General features: G+C 39.3%; 1 protein-coding gene across 4 annotated transcripts in view; it reads left to right on the top strand.

The window, feature by feature from the left end:
* Positions 1-15947, top strand: part of TNFAIP8 (TNF alpha induced protein 8) — a 145226-nt gene extending 129279 nt beyond the window's left edge. For 3 of the 4 annotated variants that reach the window (XM_059888221.1, XM_024994314.2, XM_024994315.2), the window contains one exon: positions 14234-15944. In XM_059888221.1, coding sequence (XP_059744204.1) covers positions 14234-14799 — 566 coding nt within the window. In that variant the 3' untranslated portion in view covers positions 14800-15944. Of the gene's footprint in view, positions 1-14233 lie in introns of all 4 variants that reach the window. The other variant, NM_001083711.3, reaches the window with a different exon arrangement.
* Positions 15948-18749: the final 2802 nt, after the last annotated feature.

Below are 18749 nucleotides of genomic sequence, written 5' to 3'. Positions count from 1 at the left end.
AAAGTCAGTTTGGTATAAACACTTATAGGATATTTTTATTTAATTTCAAACTCATGTGAAGCCTAGTGATAGGTCCTGTTCAAGTTTTGATTAAAGTATCATATAAAGAGGGTAACTTTTCTGTTCTCTTTGAGGCCTGAATAGAATAAGCTCTATTGTGAAAATATTTTCTCTGGATTCTGTGTGCAAACTCACATCTAGTTTTGGGTGAAAAAAAATTTGAGGAGTTACATCTGTTCATATGCTTCCATAGTGGCTCAGATGGTAAAGAATCTGCCTGTAATGCGGGAGACCGGAGTTTGATCCCTGGGTCAGGAAGATCCTTCTGGGGAAGGGCATGGCAACCCACTCCAGTATTCTTGCCTGGAGAATCCCATGGACAGAGGAGCCTGGCGAGCTACAATCCATGGGTTGCAAAGAGTCGGACACGACTGAGGGAGTAACACTCTCACTTTCACTTACATCTGTTCATAGGCTATTTACAGCATGCCTTAATGGAAAAAGAATGTCTGTTGAAAATTATAAAGTATTATGTTGTAGAAGTACACCTCAGAATAGGGATCTTCCACCACTACTCTCCATCAGAACCATCCATCACAGTGCTTCCTCCAAATACAGCTGCTTAGACTGCAGTCCTGAGGATTCTGATTCAGTAAGTCCAACAATGCATTTCTAGAAAACTCCAGACCTTCTGATATTCATAACCCTTGCCAAAGAGACTGCTGCCCATTTCCTGCTGTATCTGTTCTTTCCCTACCAAAGCTTTCTCAGAAACTGAGTACCACTGTAGTAAATTTTCCTGGCCTTGACAACAAATTATACATAGTTTGTGTTTAAGGTTTCTCTAAAGCGATGACCTAGTGGGGTGAGATGGTGGGGGGTGTGGCACAGGGTGAGAGGGAGGCTCAAGACAGAGGGGATATATATATATATACTTATAGCTGATTCACATTGTTGTTCAACAGAAACCAATACAACATTGTAAAGCAATTATCCTTCAATTAAAAATAAAAAAGTTTCTCTAAAATCCATAGGACCCACATGCCTCCTTGGGTTTCTCACATATGGGTACACTGCTGGGCAGACTTTTTCGTTCCTAACTCTCTTGTCGGAATTCTGTAGGTCAGCTCTGGAATGCAGTCACATTTATTTTTGTTAAGGCAGAATCTTCTTTTTCTGCCTCTTGGGTCAGTCTCTACTTGTGAAACTTTCCTCAAACCTAATTTCCTTCCATTCCAGCAAAATTATCGTTCCTTCTCTTTGCTACCATTGCTTTCAGGATTCTGCTGAGCTGTGTAAACCATCTGCTTCCTGCCTCCACTCCACCTTAGACTTGAGTGTCTGGACAGAAAGGACTGAATCTGCAGTAGCTGATACATTATGAACACTCAGAAGTTTTGTTGAATGATTCACGTCTTTGGGTTAATGTCCTGTCATCTCTCCTCACTCCTGTTTCACAAGTCATGATCACAAGACTCTTATCATCCCACACCAGCTGAATGTCAACAATACCTACCTACCTTAACAATAGGGATAACAACATTAATGACCATAGTAATAATAGTTCACATTAATTGATGTTATTTTTTAACACCTGGAGCTCCCCTGAGCACTTTGTATGGATTATTCCCATTTAATCATCATAAAACCCTCAGGTATCCTCATTTGCATGTGGGGAAACTAAGGCACAGAGAAGTTAGGTAACTAGCCCCAGAGACCCAGCACTCAATAGCCAAACTAGGCTTCTGACCCCTGAACCCCAGGCTCACAGTCACCACCTTGCTTGTCTTTTTGCCTGACTGCCTGTCCTGCCCTCCCCTATTTACAGGAGACAATTATGAATCCATTCCAGAGGAATAGCAAGAACTCAAGTTCATTTGTTAGCCAATAATTTTCACTGATCTTAGCCTACAAATTTGTTAATGGATCATCTGTGTAGTTTGAAAAACCTGAGTAGGTAAAGTTAAAATGTTCCTTTACTCCACTAATCCTCAAGACCTTTAATATTATTAGTACATTTTTTTGCAACTCAAATGGGACCCTTGTCCCTCATATACGCTATTTCCCAAACTTATTTAGCTAGAGGGAATTAGCCCTCACCCCTCGCTTAAGACTCTTAACTTCTTGAAGAATTGGGTTTTTGTTTTTAACATAATTCAGAATAAAAGCTGGCTGGTGCTCATGTGGGGTTCCCAAGAAATTTCTCAGGTCCTAAATATTTGGATAACCCTGACTTTTGACCCTTTCTTATTTAGTCTTGAGTGCCTTTAGTGCTTCAGTACTTAAGTAGTCTTTAGTGACCACTTACATTTACCTGCTGGAAGAGGCACAGGTTTGTTGTCAGAGCATAATTGCTAATAATACCGTTTGCAGAGGGATCCCATTAGGATGATAAACTGCACAACTTCTCTAATCATAACCTCCCCCTGCCCCAGTTAAGTAAAGACCTCTGTTTCAACCTTGCTACCTTCCCACCACTCACTGAAGGACTCTTACTGCTATCACATGAATGGGAATAAAGGTAACAGCCATGTGCCTCTGGCATCTCACCATTTTATGTCCTAGTCGTGCAAGGAATTACAGAATTTCATAAATTGGAATTACTCGGTTTAATCTCTCATCATTCAAAAATAGCATTAATAAGAATTACACACCTGTAAGACTTCTTAATGCCTCTTGATGAGGGTGAAAAAGGAGAGTGACAAAGCTGGCTTAAAACTCATCATTCAAAAAACGTAAGATCCTGGGATTTGGTCCCATCACTTCATAGCAAATAGAAGGGGGAAAAGTGGAAGCAGTGACAGATTTTATTTTTTTGGATTCAAAAATCACTGTGGACAGTGACTGCAACCATGAAACTAAAAGACGCTTGCTCTTTGGAAGGAAAACTATGACAAACCTAGATAGCATATTAAAAAGCAGAGACATCACTTTGTCGATGACAAAAGTCTGTATAGTCAAAGCTATGGTTTTCCTGCTAATCATATACGGATGTGAGAGTTGGGATGTAAAGAAAGCTGAGCACTGAAGAATTGATGCTTTTGAATTGTGGTTCTGGAGAAAACTCTTCTGAGTCCCCTGGACAACAAGGAGATCAAACCAGTCAATCCTAAAGGAAATCAACCCTGAATACTTATTGGAAGAACTGATGCTGAAGCAGAAGCTCCAACACTTTGGCTACCTGATGTGAAGAACCAACTCATTGGAAAAGACCCTGATGCTGGGAAAGACTGAAGGCAAGAGGAGAAGGGGATGACAGAGGATGAGATGGTTAGATAGCATCACCAACTCAGTGGATATGAATTTGAGTAAACTCTGGGAGATAGTGAAGGAACGGAAGCCTGGCATGCTGCAATCCATGGGGTGGCAAAGAGTCAGACACGCCTTAGTGACTGAACAACAACAAAAACCTCTTTACCCTGCTCAGTATCTGTCTATTCATATATATGCTCATTTGTGCAGAGAAGACAGCAACTCTGAAAGGATACCAAAAGAATAGTTGTCTCTGGAAAGCAGTGGTCAGGGTCAGGACTGTGCAGTGAGTAGCAAAGTTGAAAGTGAGACTTCTCACTTTAAATATTTATATTATGGCTTTTGAGTAATGTAAGCATATTATTTTTTTTAATTTCATTTTAAAATGTTTTGAAACTACCTTGGGTTTTCCCTAGAAATACAGGCTATTTCAAACCCAGCTGGATTGATCTATTTTATTGAGTCCATTTCTTACCCCAGGGAGACCTCGTATCTTTTTTTATTTTTCTTTTATTTCATTTCACTTTATCAAATATTATTAGGTCTTCCTGTTCCCATACTTCAAGAGAAAGTTTTTTGTTGTTGTTGTTTTGTTTTGTTTTTATGCTTATATGGTATAGCAGAACTCTTAAGAGAATAGGTTGGAGTTAGACATCTGGGATCAAGTTCATCTCTTCCACTTACTGACTATACGAACTTAAGAAAGCAACTTAATTTCTCTGGGCCTCATTTACCATATCTGTAAATGGGGATAATAACCTCCCTCCTGAGATTGTTGTGAAGCTTCAGTAAGATAGTGCAGAATTAGGCAGTTCTGGGGATAATGTGGTATTAAGTTCAAAATACAGTGACTAGCCAGTGGGTTCTCGTGACTGTTAACCTCTCACTCTGAGTAGCCACAAAATCCATTTCTATTCCTATAATCTCTGTTCTAATATTTACAAGACTGACATTCCATGGAATCCAACCATACCTCTTCATACAGATATCATCAACTTTCTTCCAACCCTGGTATTAGTGGATCTAGACGCGTCAGGCATATCTTGTCAGAGTTTATGCTTCATAGAAAGCGATCAAGTCATCTCATGATTTATGGAGCAAATTAACTGGAAAAAAACAAAACAATAACAAAAAAACAGAGATGGAGTCTAATATGGAGTTAATGGTATTGAAACTTAGGAAATTACATTTTCAATTTCAAAATCATCACAAAATTAAGCCACAGGCATCAAAAACATACAATTGAACCCAAAATCAAAATGAAAAGATTCCAGAATTAAAACAACAAAAACAGCTCAAGACCACAAAGGGGAAAAGCTTCACAGTATTTTCTTCAGGACGTAATTTCTCTTGTCCACAAATTTGGAAAAATAGAAGATATAAGGAGAAACGAGTAGAAAGAACACAGTGTGTGCAAATATTGGATTTGAATTCCTGCTTCTCTACCTCAAGTGTATTAAATAAGGAAGCAAAACTCAGTGTGCGTTTGTGATCTGTAGTCATGAGCCCAGAAGCACACTGCTGGAGTGTTCTCACTTTTAATGGTAAGGAACCCACCAGCCAATGCAGGAGATATAAGAGACCCAGGTTCAATTGCTGGGTTGGGAAGATCCCCCAGAAAAGGAAATGACAACCCACTCCAGTATTCTTGCCTGGAGAATCCTACAGACAGCGGAGCCTGGCAGGCTACAGTCCATCAGGTCGCAAAGAGTCAGACACGACCGAGTGACTTGGCACACACACACACAAATATAACTTAAGCCAGACCACCTTGAAAGGATGACCCCTTAGTAGATGAGAAAACAGACCTGAAGAAAGTAAATTGGAGCCAAGTCGAAAACCCGGGACTCTTGACCTTGATCTTTTGTTTCCATCCATGCTGTTCTTACCTGCCTTTGCGTCTCTGGTTCTCTGGAAAGCTTTGGAAAGTCTGGGGGTGAAGCTGTGACTTTATGGGGTAATCTTGTCTGCTGTGGGTTTTCACTTCGGCTTTATATTTGGCCCATTTTGTTTACATTTTACCCACTATCACACAGCTTTGTGAGGATGTTGATACTGTTTGTCTTTTTTCCTCTCCTCAGGATTTGATTCTGTTCTCCATGGGCCAGTTTTCCCTAGACAAAATATACTTGTGTTACCTATCAGAGTTCTGGTGGTACTGAAATCTACCTGAAAAAAAAAAGAGAGAGAAAGAAATTCCCTGATAAAGAAAAATTTAATATATGTTAGTTTTTTTAATGTCATCATGGAAAAGATTCTATGACTCGTTATTCACTAAAGTATGTGAAGTCTCTATCTTCATACAGTCCATCAGGCATTTTGCATTTCTAAGCATTTTGTATTTCCATATTGAGTCCAGAAGGAGTTGATTGATTTTCACCAAATGTCATTCAGTACTAGAAAGCATCAGAAGGTATTTGAAGTTTAATTTGTTGACTTCTTTAAGCAAACCTGTGGAGAAAACTTCTGTGCCAGGTATTCTGTGAGATCCTCCTTCCTGGTCCGTGTCCGTTTATCTTTGCAGCAACTCCAAGGTGTGGGGATCATTAATCCCATCTTGTAGAAAGAGAAATTGAGTCTCAGTAATATCCCTGTGCCTGTGTGCTCCATCGCTCAGTTGTGCCCAACACTTTGCAATCCCAGGGACTGTAGCCTGCCAGGTTCCTCTGTCCACAGGATTTTCCAGGCAAGAATATCGGTTGGAGTAGGTTGCCATTTCCTCCTCCAGGCGCTTCACTATCCAGGAATTGAACCCACGTCTCCTCTGTCTGCCTGTACTGGCAAGCAGGTTCTCTACCACTGAGCCACCTGGGAAGCCCGTGGTATCCCTAAGCACTATGGCCTCATGGAACCGAGAGCTACAGAATATTGGACTTTTATTAGTACACTCTTCCAGGACCCTGGAAAAATTAGTTGCCATAGGAAACGTGTATGAGTTCTCTCTAAACAATAATGTGTACTGCAGTTTTGTTTTTACTTTACATGGTTTTTAGGGAAAAATTCTATTCTGTGTTAAAGGGGATATTTTTAAGAAGATCAACTCGTGACTCATAAAAAATACAAAATGGACATGGCAAAGATATTGCTTAACTCGTTCATTAATGAGGAATTAGTAAGCTCTGATGATCGTTTCAAAGCGATTGCTTCATGCCACACAGGCAGACAAGAAAATGAGGAAGCAATTGCACCTCGAGTAGACAGAATTTATCTGTGTCTCTGTGGCCAGGAGCCAACTGCAGTAGTACCAGACTTGCTTAAGAGCTGTGAATCAACTATGTGCAGAACAAGGAAAGGAATCTGCAAGGGGGTGCTTTACAACTTCCAGGACTCCATGAAAAGCCATCCAGTGATTTATTTTTTTTTCTTTTGCCCCCCTTTAAAGTCACTGTCTTCCCTGACATTTGTCTTCTTTAATGTGTTGCCTTTTAAAATGAGCATGTGCTTTTCTAAAGGTGGAAGGAGACACAGAGTGAATGACTTAGCTTGTCCCTGTGATGAGGCACACCACTGGTTTTCAAGCACGTGGGGTCAGCAAAATGTATGCTCCCCCAAATTTGCATTCAACATCAGGTTAAGAACCTTAGATGTATTGATTTTCCCAAGAGTATGTTCTTTTGTGTTAGGGTCTCCATCTGTGTGACCTGAAGGTGATAAGGGATTAAGGTTCCTGGCACTTGTCTTTTATTTCTGGATAAGATGGCCTCTGCTTGCTGCCATGGTCATTGCTTTTGGCCCTTCCAGGGTCAGCCCCTTTCACAGTCTGAATCTCTACTGGTTCTGCTGGCTGTGGCCCTCTCCCCATCCCTCACTCTCTTTTTCTTTCTTTCTTTTGTTGTTTCTTCTCTACCCTGTTGAATTTTCCACCCTGGCATGTTTGTGTGGAGGCTGGGCTCCACAATTCCTTTCTTTCCTCCTAGAGCGCTATCAAATCCTGATATAGGGGGTCAACTCTTAGCCATTTGACTTCTTGTGAAATGTTTACTGTTGGTTATGGCCACTTGTATATCCCCAAAGCAGTCTTTTTACTAAGCCCTATTTAGATTTGGAGTAATTCACAGTTATCCAAGTAGCTGATAAATGCACGCATCCCCCCCCCCCCCCCCTCGCGAAGGGGGTCAGCGGCATGTGCAAGAGAGCTAAGGTTTTACACATTAGTTTAAAGAACTTCTGTTAACAGACCACAGCAGCCAGACATGCTGTCCAAATTGTTTTCTTTTCCATCCTTCCTAATACTGGGCCCACTGGATCAAATTTTAACTAGGCAAGAATTAGTAATGACATATACATGCATCTGTAGTCACCATTTCAAAGTTCCAAGTATAACAAATTTCATGGGTAAAGAAATTATGTGTTTGCAGGTGAGGTTATAAAGAAAGTGACTTGAGTACTTCACTATATTAGCAGTGTCTTAATTGGGATAATGTTATGTGTATGTGTGTGTGTGTTCAGTCACTTCAGTCATGTCTGAATCTTTGCGACCTTGTGGACCACAGCCCACCAGGCTCCTCAGTCTGTGGGATTCTCCAGGCAAGAATACTGGAGTGGGTTGCCATGCCCTCCTCCAGAGGATTTTCCAACCCAGGGATTAAACCTGCATCTCTTGTGTCTCATGCATTGCAGATGGAATCTTTACCACTGAGCCACCTGGGAAGCCAATGTTATGGGTTTTGTTGTTGTTGTTCAGTCACTCAGTCATGTCCGACTTTTGGTGACACCCATGGACTGTAGCATCCTAGGCTTCCCTGTCCTTCACCATCTCCCAGAGCTTGCTCAAACTCATGTCCATTGAATTGCTGATGCCATCCAACCATCCCATCTTCTATCATGTCCTTCTCCTCTTGCCTTCAATCTTTCCCAGCATCAGGGTTTTTTATAATGAGTTGGCTCTTTGCATCAGGTGGTCAAAGAATTGGCGCTTTAGCTTCAGAATCAGGCCTTCCAATGAATATTCAGGACTGATTTCCTTTAGGATTGACTGGTTTGATCTCTTTGCAGTCCAAGGGACTCTCGAGAGTCTTCTCCAACACCACAGTTCAAAAGCATCAATTCTTGGTGCTCAGCCTTCTTTATGGTCCAACTCTCACATACATACATGACTACTGGAAAAACCAAGTTTTGACTAGATGGACCTTTGTTGGCAAAGTAATGTCTCTGCTTTTTAATATGCTGTCTAGGTTTGTCATAGCTTTTCTTCCAAGGAGCAAGCATCTTTTAATTTCATGGCTGCAGTCACCATATGCAGTGATTTTGGAGCCCAAGAAAATAAAGTCTGTCACTGTTTCCATTGTTTTCCCATCTATTTGCCATGAAGTGATGGAACTGGATGCCATGATCTTAGTTTTTTGAATGTTATGGGTAACTTTTGTTAATTTCAGAAAACTATAGTTTTTCATTCATTAGTGTCATGAAAAGGTTTGTTTTTTTCCCCCCCTTCTGAGCACTTTTTTTTTCTTGTATAAAGGTGTCATTATAGTTTTGACACCATTATTTATCTCCAAATTTATAATTGTTGATACTAAAACCAGTATTCCCTAAAAATCAGTTTGTCTTACAACAAACATTGCCAAAATAGACTATTTGATTAAGCTAAGAAAGGAGATGTAAAGACATAGAGGAGAGGCAGTGAGATAAGCAGATGTCGAATAGCAGTCATACCTATTTCTGTAAACTATCTTAAATAGTTTTGATGTCATGGTAATCCTATATATATATATATATATATATATATATATATATATATAAAGCATAATTTCTCATTAGTCAACAACATACATGTGTATTCTCAAACACAAGTAAATCAGTACTTCCAACACTTTCTTCTTTGAGAACATTTACTCATACATCTCAGTTGCTTCCTGGGCCTACCTTGGTTATATGTTTCATCACAGATCCAGACAGAGTGAAAGGTGGGTGTATGTTTAATCTTCCACTGTAGCTCAAGACAGAACCAGTGCACCCTGCTTTTACACTAAATATTTGTATTATTGTCCTTTGAGGTTTTCTCATTGTACATAATAAGTCTTTCCTCTTTATTCTTTTATGTTTACATTTTTTAAAAATTATAGTTAATCTGCAAAGTTATATTAGCTTCACATGTACAGTAGAGTGATATATATTCAATTATATACTTTCAGATTATTTTCCATTATAGATTGTTATGAGACAGTGAAAATAGTTCTCGGTGCTATACAGTAGGTAGCACATATATATTAGGGGCTTCCCAGGTGGCACAGTGGTGAAGAATCCACCTGCCAATGCAGGAGATGCAGGAAACATGAGTTCAATCCCTGGGTTTGGAAGATCCCCCAGAGTAGAAAATAGCAACCCACTCCAGTATTCTTGCCATGAAAAATTCCATGGACAGACTAACCTGGCAGGCTGCAGTCCACAAGGTCGCAAAAAGTCAGCCATGACTGAGTGACTGAGCCCATTCACACATGTATGTGTTTATCTCATACTCCTAATTTATTCTCTCCCTCATCCTCTCTGGTAGCCATAAGTTTATTTTCTATGATTGTGAGTCTATTTCTGTTTTGTAAATAAGTTCATTTATATAATTTTTTTAGTCTCCACACATATGAATGATATCATATCACTTAGTATGATAATCTCTAGGTCCATCCATGTTGATGCAAATGGTAATATTTCTTTCTTTTTTATGGTTGAATAATATTCCATTGCGTATATGTACCACATCTTCTTTATCCATTCATCTGTTAATGGATACTTAAGTTGCTAAATCTTGCTCTTCAAAAGAACTGGTTGATGACAATAAGAGAAACCACAGTCTGAGGTGCACTTCAAAAGAAGAAAACCACATATTTAACTAGGTAAAGAAGATGTCTATTTCTCTAGCTTTTACAACAAAGCACCCACATATGTATTTAGGGCTCTCATTTTTCATGTCAGCATGTGTTCATGGAGAAGTGTTTAAATATAGTGAAGAGAGAGGGGCAGTTAACTTCTGCTTCTGTCAGGAGTGTCAGGTACCAGGTACCCTCGTGGGCCTAGAGGGACGACACAGTGAATAATATATACAACTTCTGCTCTCAGAGTGCGTAGATTCTAGTCAAATAAGACAGACAATGAAAACGTAAGCAAATGATGAGGATTTCAGGAACAAGGAAGTATGATGGTTAGCAGAGAATTTAAGTGAAGCATCGTTTTCAGATTTACATTAAAACCCTGGCTGCTGTGTGGGGAGAGATTGGGTAGGGGCTTGGACTGGGGCTGTGGTCCATGGAGATAGAGGGAAGTGAATAGAATTTAGAGAATTGGAGGAAGGTAGAAAGAACTTGGCACTGGACTAGCTAAGGGAGGGGATGGTATGGTGAACAACTCTCAGGTCTCTGACTTGAGCACATGGATAGAAGGGATGCTGTTAATTAAGATAGTAAAGAGTGGAGGAGTAGCAGTCTGGGGACAGGAAGGAATCAAGGATTCAGTTTTGGACATGGTACATTTGAGATGCCTGCACAATAGCTAAGGAAAAGAAAAACCTTGAGTGTGTTTGCAAAATGAGTCTGGAAAGGAGGTCAGGGCTGAGTTGCAACGGTAGGAATCATTGGCCTGTGGGTGATATCTGAAGCCATGGAAGGGGATGAGATCACTCAGGGACGAGGATTGTGAAGGAGAAAAATGTGGTCCAGGACTAGCTGTGAGATACACCAGACATTTCATCAATCTAGTGGAGGATGTAGCACTGACAAACAAGCCTAAGCAGGAGTGGCTAAAGGCAGTTAATTTGCAAGGAAAAAAAGCAATCATATTTCATGATCACAGACCACACAATCCTGGCCAGCAACTCTCAGCCACAACTCCCAGCTGGCCCTGAAGAGGCCTTCACTAATGGAAAGAAATGTACTGCATGTATGTCTTCCCCACGGAGCAGGGAGCAACAGCTTCATCCTCATTTTCAAAGATGACTGTATTGGATATAATCCAGAGGGTAAAATGCAAGTGTGAAGCTGCTGCTGTATTTCTGGAGCAGGGTTTGAAGTTCCTCTGAAACGAATGTGAAACCTCAGAGATCAACTTCTCTGTCCTGGTTCAGATTTGGTTCTCAGTAAATGAGGAACGATCTTGCTTCATGGGCAGCAGCCTTTCTCTTGCAAGAAGTTAAATGTGCTACACCAGAGAGTTATTATTGTCTTTATTTGCAATTAAATGGGACATTTAGGTTTAATTTTTAAAAGTAGCCTCCTAGAGGTACAAACTTGCAAGTCCAGCCTTAGAAAGAGGAGCACAGGAGAGTCTTTTGAACTCTCTTTCTGGTTTGGGTTATTTCAGAATGTACTGTATTGCCATTTCATAGGCATTGCAGTAAATTCCTGATGGGATGTTTGTAGACTGTGCCACATTCTAATCAATTAAAAACAGAATAACCTTTAAAATTTATATAAAATAAATTGCTGAAATCCTAATTAGTTACTGTGTATCTGAAAATTTGGGAGTATCCCTTCTTATATAGTGTATGGGCTTCCCTGGTAACTCAGACAGTAAAGAATCTTCCTGTAATGCAGGAGATCCAGATTTGATTCCTGGGTCAGGAAGATCCCCTGGAGAAGGGAATGGCAACCTATTCCAGTATTCTTGCCTGGAGAATCCCATGGACAAAGGAGCCTGGCAGGGTACAGTCATGGGGTCGCAAAGAGAAACAGAATAGCCTTTCAACTTTATATAAAATAAATTCCTGAAATCCTAGTGTGTCTGAAAATTTGGGGATATCCCTTCCTATATAAATCAGGTTTATTATTTGTAGAGGTCTGTGTCTTAAGTTCAGTCATGGAAGATGGTCCCTGGTCTTATTAATTTGATAATACTAACTACATGAATGAACTACGTTCATTTTGACATAAATTCTTTAGTGTGAGACCATGCACTCTTGCAAACCATTGAAAAGTAGGAATAAATAGTGAACTAGTACTTAAATGAGCAAAGTATTAAAAAGCCTGAAAACTTTCAACAAGTTGGCTATTTCTCATGCTTTTTCACTTTCCATTTCTTTCTCAAAATCTATTTCAGTTCTTCTGCAGTTTCAGTTCATGTTTCACAAGTTTAAATATCGACATTTGTGAAAGGACCATCTCTAGTTCAATCAAGATGTTCTTTCAGGGTGTATGGACATGTAAAGTTCTGAGTGACATCCTGGTAATTAGGTAATTCACAGCTACTTGCACTGTATACCATGAGCTACCTTGGCCCTGATTTCAAATCTGACATGGCAGTTCCACATCGAGGGAGTTACTTTCTTATAGACCTTCCCAGCCTGGACTTGGAAGTAGCTACCTTTTTGTTTTCTGATGTTGCTAACATGTTCAAGCTAGAAATAATTTCCTAATTATTTCTAATAACATCATTGATGCCCTGACTCATTCCTGCATATCTGTATTTTTAAGCTTTTCATCTTTCATTGCTGAGTGACTGCTTCCCAACACTCAGGCACCTCGGAGAAGAGGGAGGGAGCACGGTGGTCATGGAGCAGCATGCACAAAGTGGGGACAATTCTGGAGAGGAGAAAAACTAAACTTGGTTTGGGGAATAAACATTTATTGAGCATATTCACTGACTGGCTATGAATAGGGAGCATCACAGTGTCTTATTAATACTTAATACATACAACTCTGCTTGTATGTTTAATCTCTGTCCAGTTAAGTTATGATAATTCCAGAAGTGAACTCTAAGGATCTGCTTTCTCAAAATGTGTTCTTCATGTGGCACATTTCATTAGCTCATACTGAAGGATTATTTCCTCAAATCATATAAAAATGTAAAGGGCACAGTGGCCATTCATTAGATATAGCAAGTGACAATGAGTTCTCCAGAGAATATTTCTTTCCAACACTCCTCTCTGGAGAGTTGACACTCAGTGTGGTTAGGATGATCAAACTGGTAGGTGCTGACCAGTGGCTCAGGAAATTTGACTTTTTGCAGATTTTGGACTACAGAACAAGGTTTTCTTTTTGATTAGCTTCCAAATCAAATTTATCAATTTATTCAGTATCTTAGCTCTGTCACCTTTTTCCTTTTACTTTTAAATGGATTTTGTTAAATTGTTCTCGATTACTGTTGCTTGGAGAACAATTGTGGAGTTGACTTTATATTCCTTATGTGATTCTTATAAAATTTAAACTAGGGAAAAATTGCATAAAAACTTACTCCTTGTGAAACATACTATCTTTATGATCAGAGCCCTTTAACTTCTTTTTTTAAAATTTTAACTTTTTAAAAATATTATTGGAGTATAGTTTATTGACAGCATTGTATTAGTTTCTGGTGTACAGCAAAGTGATTGAGTTATACATATACATATATTAATTCTTTTTCAGATTTTTTTCCTGTATGGATTATTACAGAATATTGAGTAGGGTTCCCTGTGCTAGGGTACTTGGTGTGTAAGTCCTTAATTATCTACTTTATATATAGTAATGTGTGTATGATAATCCAAAGTTCCTTATTTATCCTTCTCCCACCCCCTTCTCCTGGAGCCCTTTAACTTCTAAATGAAGTATTGGCTATAAAGCAGAAGGTATAAATAAAATACTTGAATTGCCAAAAAACCTTCAAGATTATGCATGTCTGACTCTGTGCAACCCCGTGGATGGCAGCCCACCAGGCTCCCCCATCCCTGGGATTCTCCAGGCAAGAACACTGGAATGGGTTGCCATTTCTTTCTCCAATGATGCATGAAAGTGAAAAGTGAAAGTGAAATCGCTCAGTCGTGTCTCACTCTTAGCGACCCCGTGGAGTGCAGCCTAGCCACCCATTAATTTCACCAGTGAGAAGAACCTAATTTTGCCCCCCAAATGTAGGAAAATTATTTTAGTTCCTTTCTGAACCAAGAGCTAATGTTAGTAGGTGGGAGGCAAACCATAGAGTGAGAACATCAGAAGGAAAATACTTCTCCAGATGAGATTTTTAATTTGCTCCTCTCTCTGATCTTTACTGAATTTTTATCTCCCCCCTCCCCTTTTGTTTTCAGTGGCTACAGATGTCTTTAATTCCAAAAACCTGGCCGTTCAGGCACAAAAGAAGATCTTGGGCAAAATGGCATCCAAGTCCATCGCAACCACCCTCATCGACGACACAAGTAGTGAAGTGCTAGATGAGCTCTACAGGGTGACCAAGGAGTACACCCAGAACAAAAAGGAGGCAGAGAAAATCATCAAGAACCTCATCAAGACCGTCATCAAGCTGGCCATCCTTTACAGGAATAACCAGTTTAACCAAGACGAGCTGGCACTGATGGAGAAATTTAAGAAGAAAGTTCATCAGCTTGCTATGACGGTGGTCAGTTTCCACCAGGTGGACTTCACCTTTGACCGGAACGTGCTGTCCAAGCTGTTGAATGAGTGCAGAGAGATGCTGCACCAGATCATCCAGCGTCACCTCACCACCAAGTCACATGGACGTGTTAACAACGTCTTTGATCACTTCTCAGATTGTGATTTCTTGGCGGCCTTGTATAATCCCTTTGGAAATTATAAACCCCACTTACAGAAACTGTGTGATGGTATCAACAAAATGTTGGATGAAGAGAACATATGAGCATGTGAGTTGAAGTTGTGACTGCTCATGATTTATTTGAAGACGGAGCTCTGCTGATTTATGAAGGAAAAAACAAGAATGCTTTAAAAGATTACACATATTTCAGAAAGACTGCCCAATTCAGTTGTCAGACATTAATGGTAATGTTTTATGAGGCTTGTTTTATTTGAAGAAAAATGTATTGCCAAATATTCTGGTTAAAAGCTTCCCAACAGTTAACAGATCCTGGGAAAGATGTATGGTTGCATGATGCAAATACAGAGTTATTTAGAGAAAGATACGTGTGGCTCCAAACCTCAAGACATCTTTTTTTAGGGCAGTTGTGTTGGTGGCACATTGGATATTTCTAACGTGTACAGAGTTGTGTATTTTGGTTCACCTTTATTCCTTACTATGTACGTGTACCTCTTTTAAAAAGCCAAGAACCCTCTCTTACTGTCATTTCTCCTTTGAAACAACTCCATTTTCAGGTTTACCTTTTGTTAAAGATTCTCTTGTTAAAGACTTTCTAATTGACATTCAAAAATTCCATCTTAATTAAGAATTAAGACATTCAAGTATTAAGACAGTCAAATTGAACCCTCAGAAAAATAGAAAACTGCTTCTCTGAAATCACTATTCTAGAAATAAATTGTATTTGACATTATGAATAATTTAGTCTAATGTAAGACTATGCTTCCGGAATTGAGTCCTGTTTCTTAGTAGCAACAGTAATACTTCCTCAAACATGAAAATTCCCCAAAATGACATGCCATTTGCCTTGAAATGCTTGCTGAGGGCTTAACTTGTATGTCATCTTGAAAATGTGCTGATGGAATCTCCATTTTTCATATCTAGTTTAAATGTAAGAAAAAAAGAAAATGTAGATCATTCCTGATATTGGGTCTATAAAAAGTAAGTGCTTTTAAGAATGATAAAACAATCTATACTTTAGTGATGAGCCCATCAGAATAATTTAATTTAGGAGGAGGAGAGGCAGAAGGGAAGAACGAATCTTGCTACAAGAACATGAGAATGAATGCATTTCAATGTTTAGTAAGGTTTGATAGGTAAATAAAGTGTTACTTTTTTATTTAACTGATAAGATTTTGCTGTTTTGTTATTTGCTGTTTTGATGAGTAAACCAAAGAATATTTGCATTCCAAGCAGTTTGTGTGTTGTTTATATATAATTTTATATGTATGAATGATAAAGTAAGCATTTGCTTATTTTGTGAAAAAGAAACCTGCTGGCTAACTCTATCTCCTAGGAAATAACAGACTTGGTCACCAGCACTAAATATTTGCATTGTCACTATGTCTGTGATTTAGTGTTCTCCTTTGCCTTGAATTTGCCTTCCTCCCAGAATATTTATGTTAAAATAATAGCTTACCAGCAAAGGTCCTACAACTAAAATTTGCTATAAGCTAAAGGAGATCAGCCCTGGGATTTCTTTGGAAGGAATGATGCTGAAGCTGAAACTCCAGTACTTTGGCCACCTCATGCGAAGAGTTGACTCATTGGAAAAGACTCTGATGCTGGGAGGGATTGGGGGCAGGAGGAGAAGGGGACGACAGAGGATGAGATGGCTGGATGGCATCACTGACTCGATGGACATGAGTCTGAGTGAACTCCGGGAGTTGGTGATGGCCAGGGAGGCCTGGCGTGCTGCGATTCATGGGGTCGCAAAGAGTCGGACACGACTGAGCGACTGATCTGATCTGATCTGAAAGAAAGTGGTAGCTTTCTCTGGGACCCTCATGTGCTTATCTGAGTCAAGCAACAGAGGAAAACAGTCTCTCCCTATTTGATGTTAAATCCTGACACCAAAATTTGAACTGAAATTACCATCCTCCCTTCCCCAGGCCAGTAGGTGACCACTGTAAGTTATAGCAATAGCATAGTGATTGCAGAATTGGTCCCTCTAGCTTCAGAGACTGCTAAATGGCTTACAGATTTAGTTTGGCAGCCTTTCTTGACCAGCTCTGGGAAAACCAAGAGTGTGTTACATGGAAGCTACTGACCTAGGGCATTCTGTGTTCTCCCGGATTCCCTCAGCAGGGAGAGTGTGGAAAATGAAGTACCCAGGCAATTGGCGGGTGCTTCTTGCTCATCTCTAGCTATAAACAGGACCAAACAGAGAGCGAGAACACCTAGGAATAAATTTAGATGAGTCTGGACACTTTGGGATCATAAATTTTTACCTTCAGGATAGCAGTCAGATGTGCATGGGGCAGGGGAAGAGCAGCCCTGAATTTCACACAGAAGGAAGGCAGTGAGGAGTATCTTGAAGCAGGGGAACCTGTTTGCTCCTCTGTTTCAGCATCATCTTCTGAGGGAACCCATCTCCTTACCCATCCTGTGCCTGGAAGGCATGACTCAGAAGAATCAGTGTCAGTTTTCATCAGCAAGTTCATTTCTGATGAAACAGAAATGTGCCTGAGTTTATTTGAGGTGGAAAGCTGGAAAGAATACGAATGTGCTTAGGATAGATAATTCTGAGCCAAGTTCATAGTCATTTTAGGGTCTTATGAAAAACTGAATCTTTTTATTACATTTTAGAAAAAAATCATGAATTGTATTATAATTGGTTTTTTAAAATTTCATTCTGATGGCTTCTCTGCAAACTTTATGAGCTAATTTATTAGGTGAGTGATAATGCTACTGTTAACAACTGACACTACAGAGTAGATACCATGTGCCAGGCATAGTAACTCATTCAGTGCCCACCACAACATTCACTGTTCTACAGATGAGGAAATTAAGGCGAGAGAAACTAGGGAATTTGCCTGAGGTCACGTAGGTCTCGTGTCAAAACCAGTTTATATTAATAAAACCTTATTTTCATTTAATGATGATATAGGGGGAAAAAAAAACAGTCCTAGAAACATCATTAGCTCAGAGAGGAGTGGGCAGTGTCCTTCTGAAATGGATTTTCACATAATGGCATTTTAGAAGGTATTTAAATCATACAGATCTGACCCGTTCTGGGTATGGTTTTATGCAAAGAAATCTTAATGAAGTTTTCAACATGGCTCCTAATTTGGGGGCATTTCATGGTTCAAATTTTTGGTCCCTTCTGGAACTTCAAGGTGCTTCCAATTAACAATAACTTTGAACACTGACTCCTGCAGTATGGTATGCCTCCCCTGCCAGGTGGGCTTTCTGTGGATACTCATGGCACTCTACGTGCCCGCAACCAAGACAAGCAGAGGTTCACCACTGTATTCCCCAGAAGAGGTATGGCATTGATTTAAAACTTCAACATTATTTTCCAGGTTGAGAAACTGGAAACATCGGAGCAAGTAAGCCTAAAAATAGCCTTGTGTTTTTCTGGTTACTATATCTTTCATATAGAACTCAAAATTAGTGAAAAGAAGACCAAATGTTAGGAACTTTAATGGCACAGAAATAATGCTTCTTTTTTTGTCTTATAAACCAGTTCTTTTTTAGATTTTTTTCTCCCACCACATTACTGCTTAAAAAAAATAGAAAATTTAAACTTTCTGGTGGATTCCTCCCCATTAAAGGACTAAAATCACATTTTTTTTGTGCTCTGTACATATCAATTGGATTCTTACTGAGCATTTTAATTTATCCTTGAGATACTTGATGAGAGCACCTAAGTTGTAATTTAGCATACAGATAAAAAATGTAAGATGAATGTGCCCATCCATATGATGAAGTATTTGTAGTAAAAAGTTAAGTACTATTTAACTGCTAGGAAATTAAAATATCCTAATAAAAGCAAAATTAGAATGTTAATAGTATTTATACTATGTTTACATTTTTATCCAATCTTACATTTCCAAACTGGCATTATCTAAATTAGTTGAACTTTGCAATGTTCCAAAAAATCACTGGTTTACTTGATCTATTGCATTTGTGGGCATAAAGCTTCTATATTATTTGTTTGGCTCAAAGCAGGTTTTAGTACCCTGTGTTGTTTATGACATACAATTTTATTCTAG

Source organism: Bos taurus, chromosome 7, assembly GCF_002263795.3.
Source record: "Bos taurus isolate L1 Dominette 01449 registration number 42190680 breed Hereford chromosome 7, ARS-UCD2.0, whole genome shotgun sequence".
Classification (NCBI taxonomy): domain Eukaryota; kingdom Metazoa; phylum Chordata; class Mammalia; order Artiodactyla; family Bovidae; genus Bos; species Bos taurus.
This window is presented reverse-complemented; position numbering and strand designations above follow the sequence as displayed.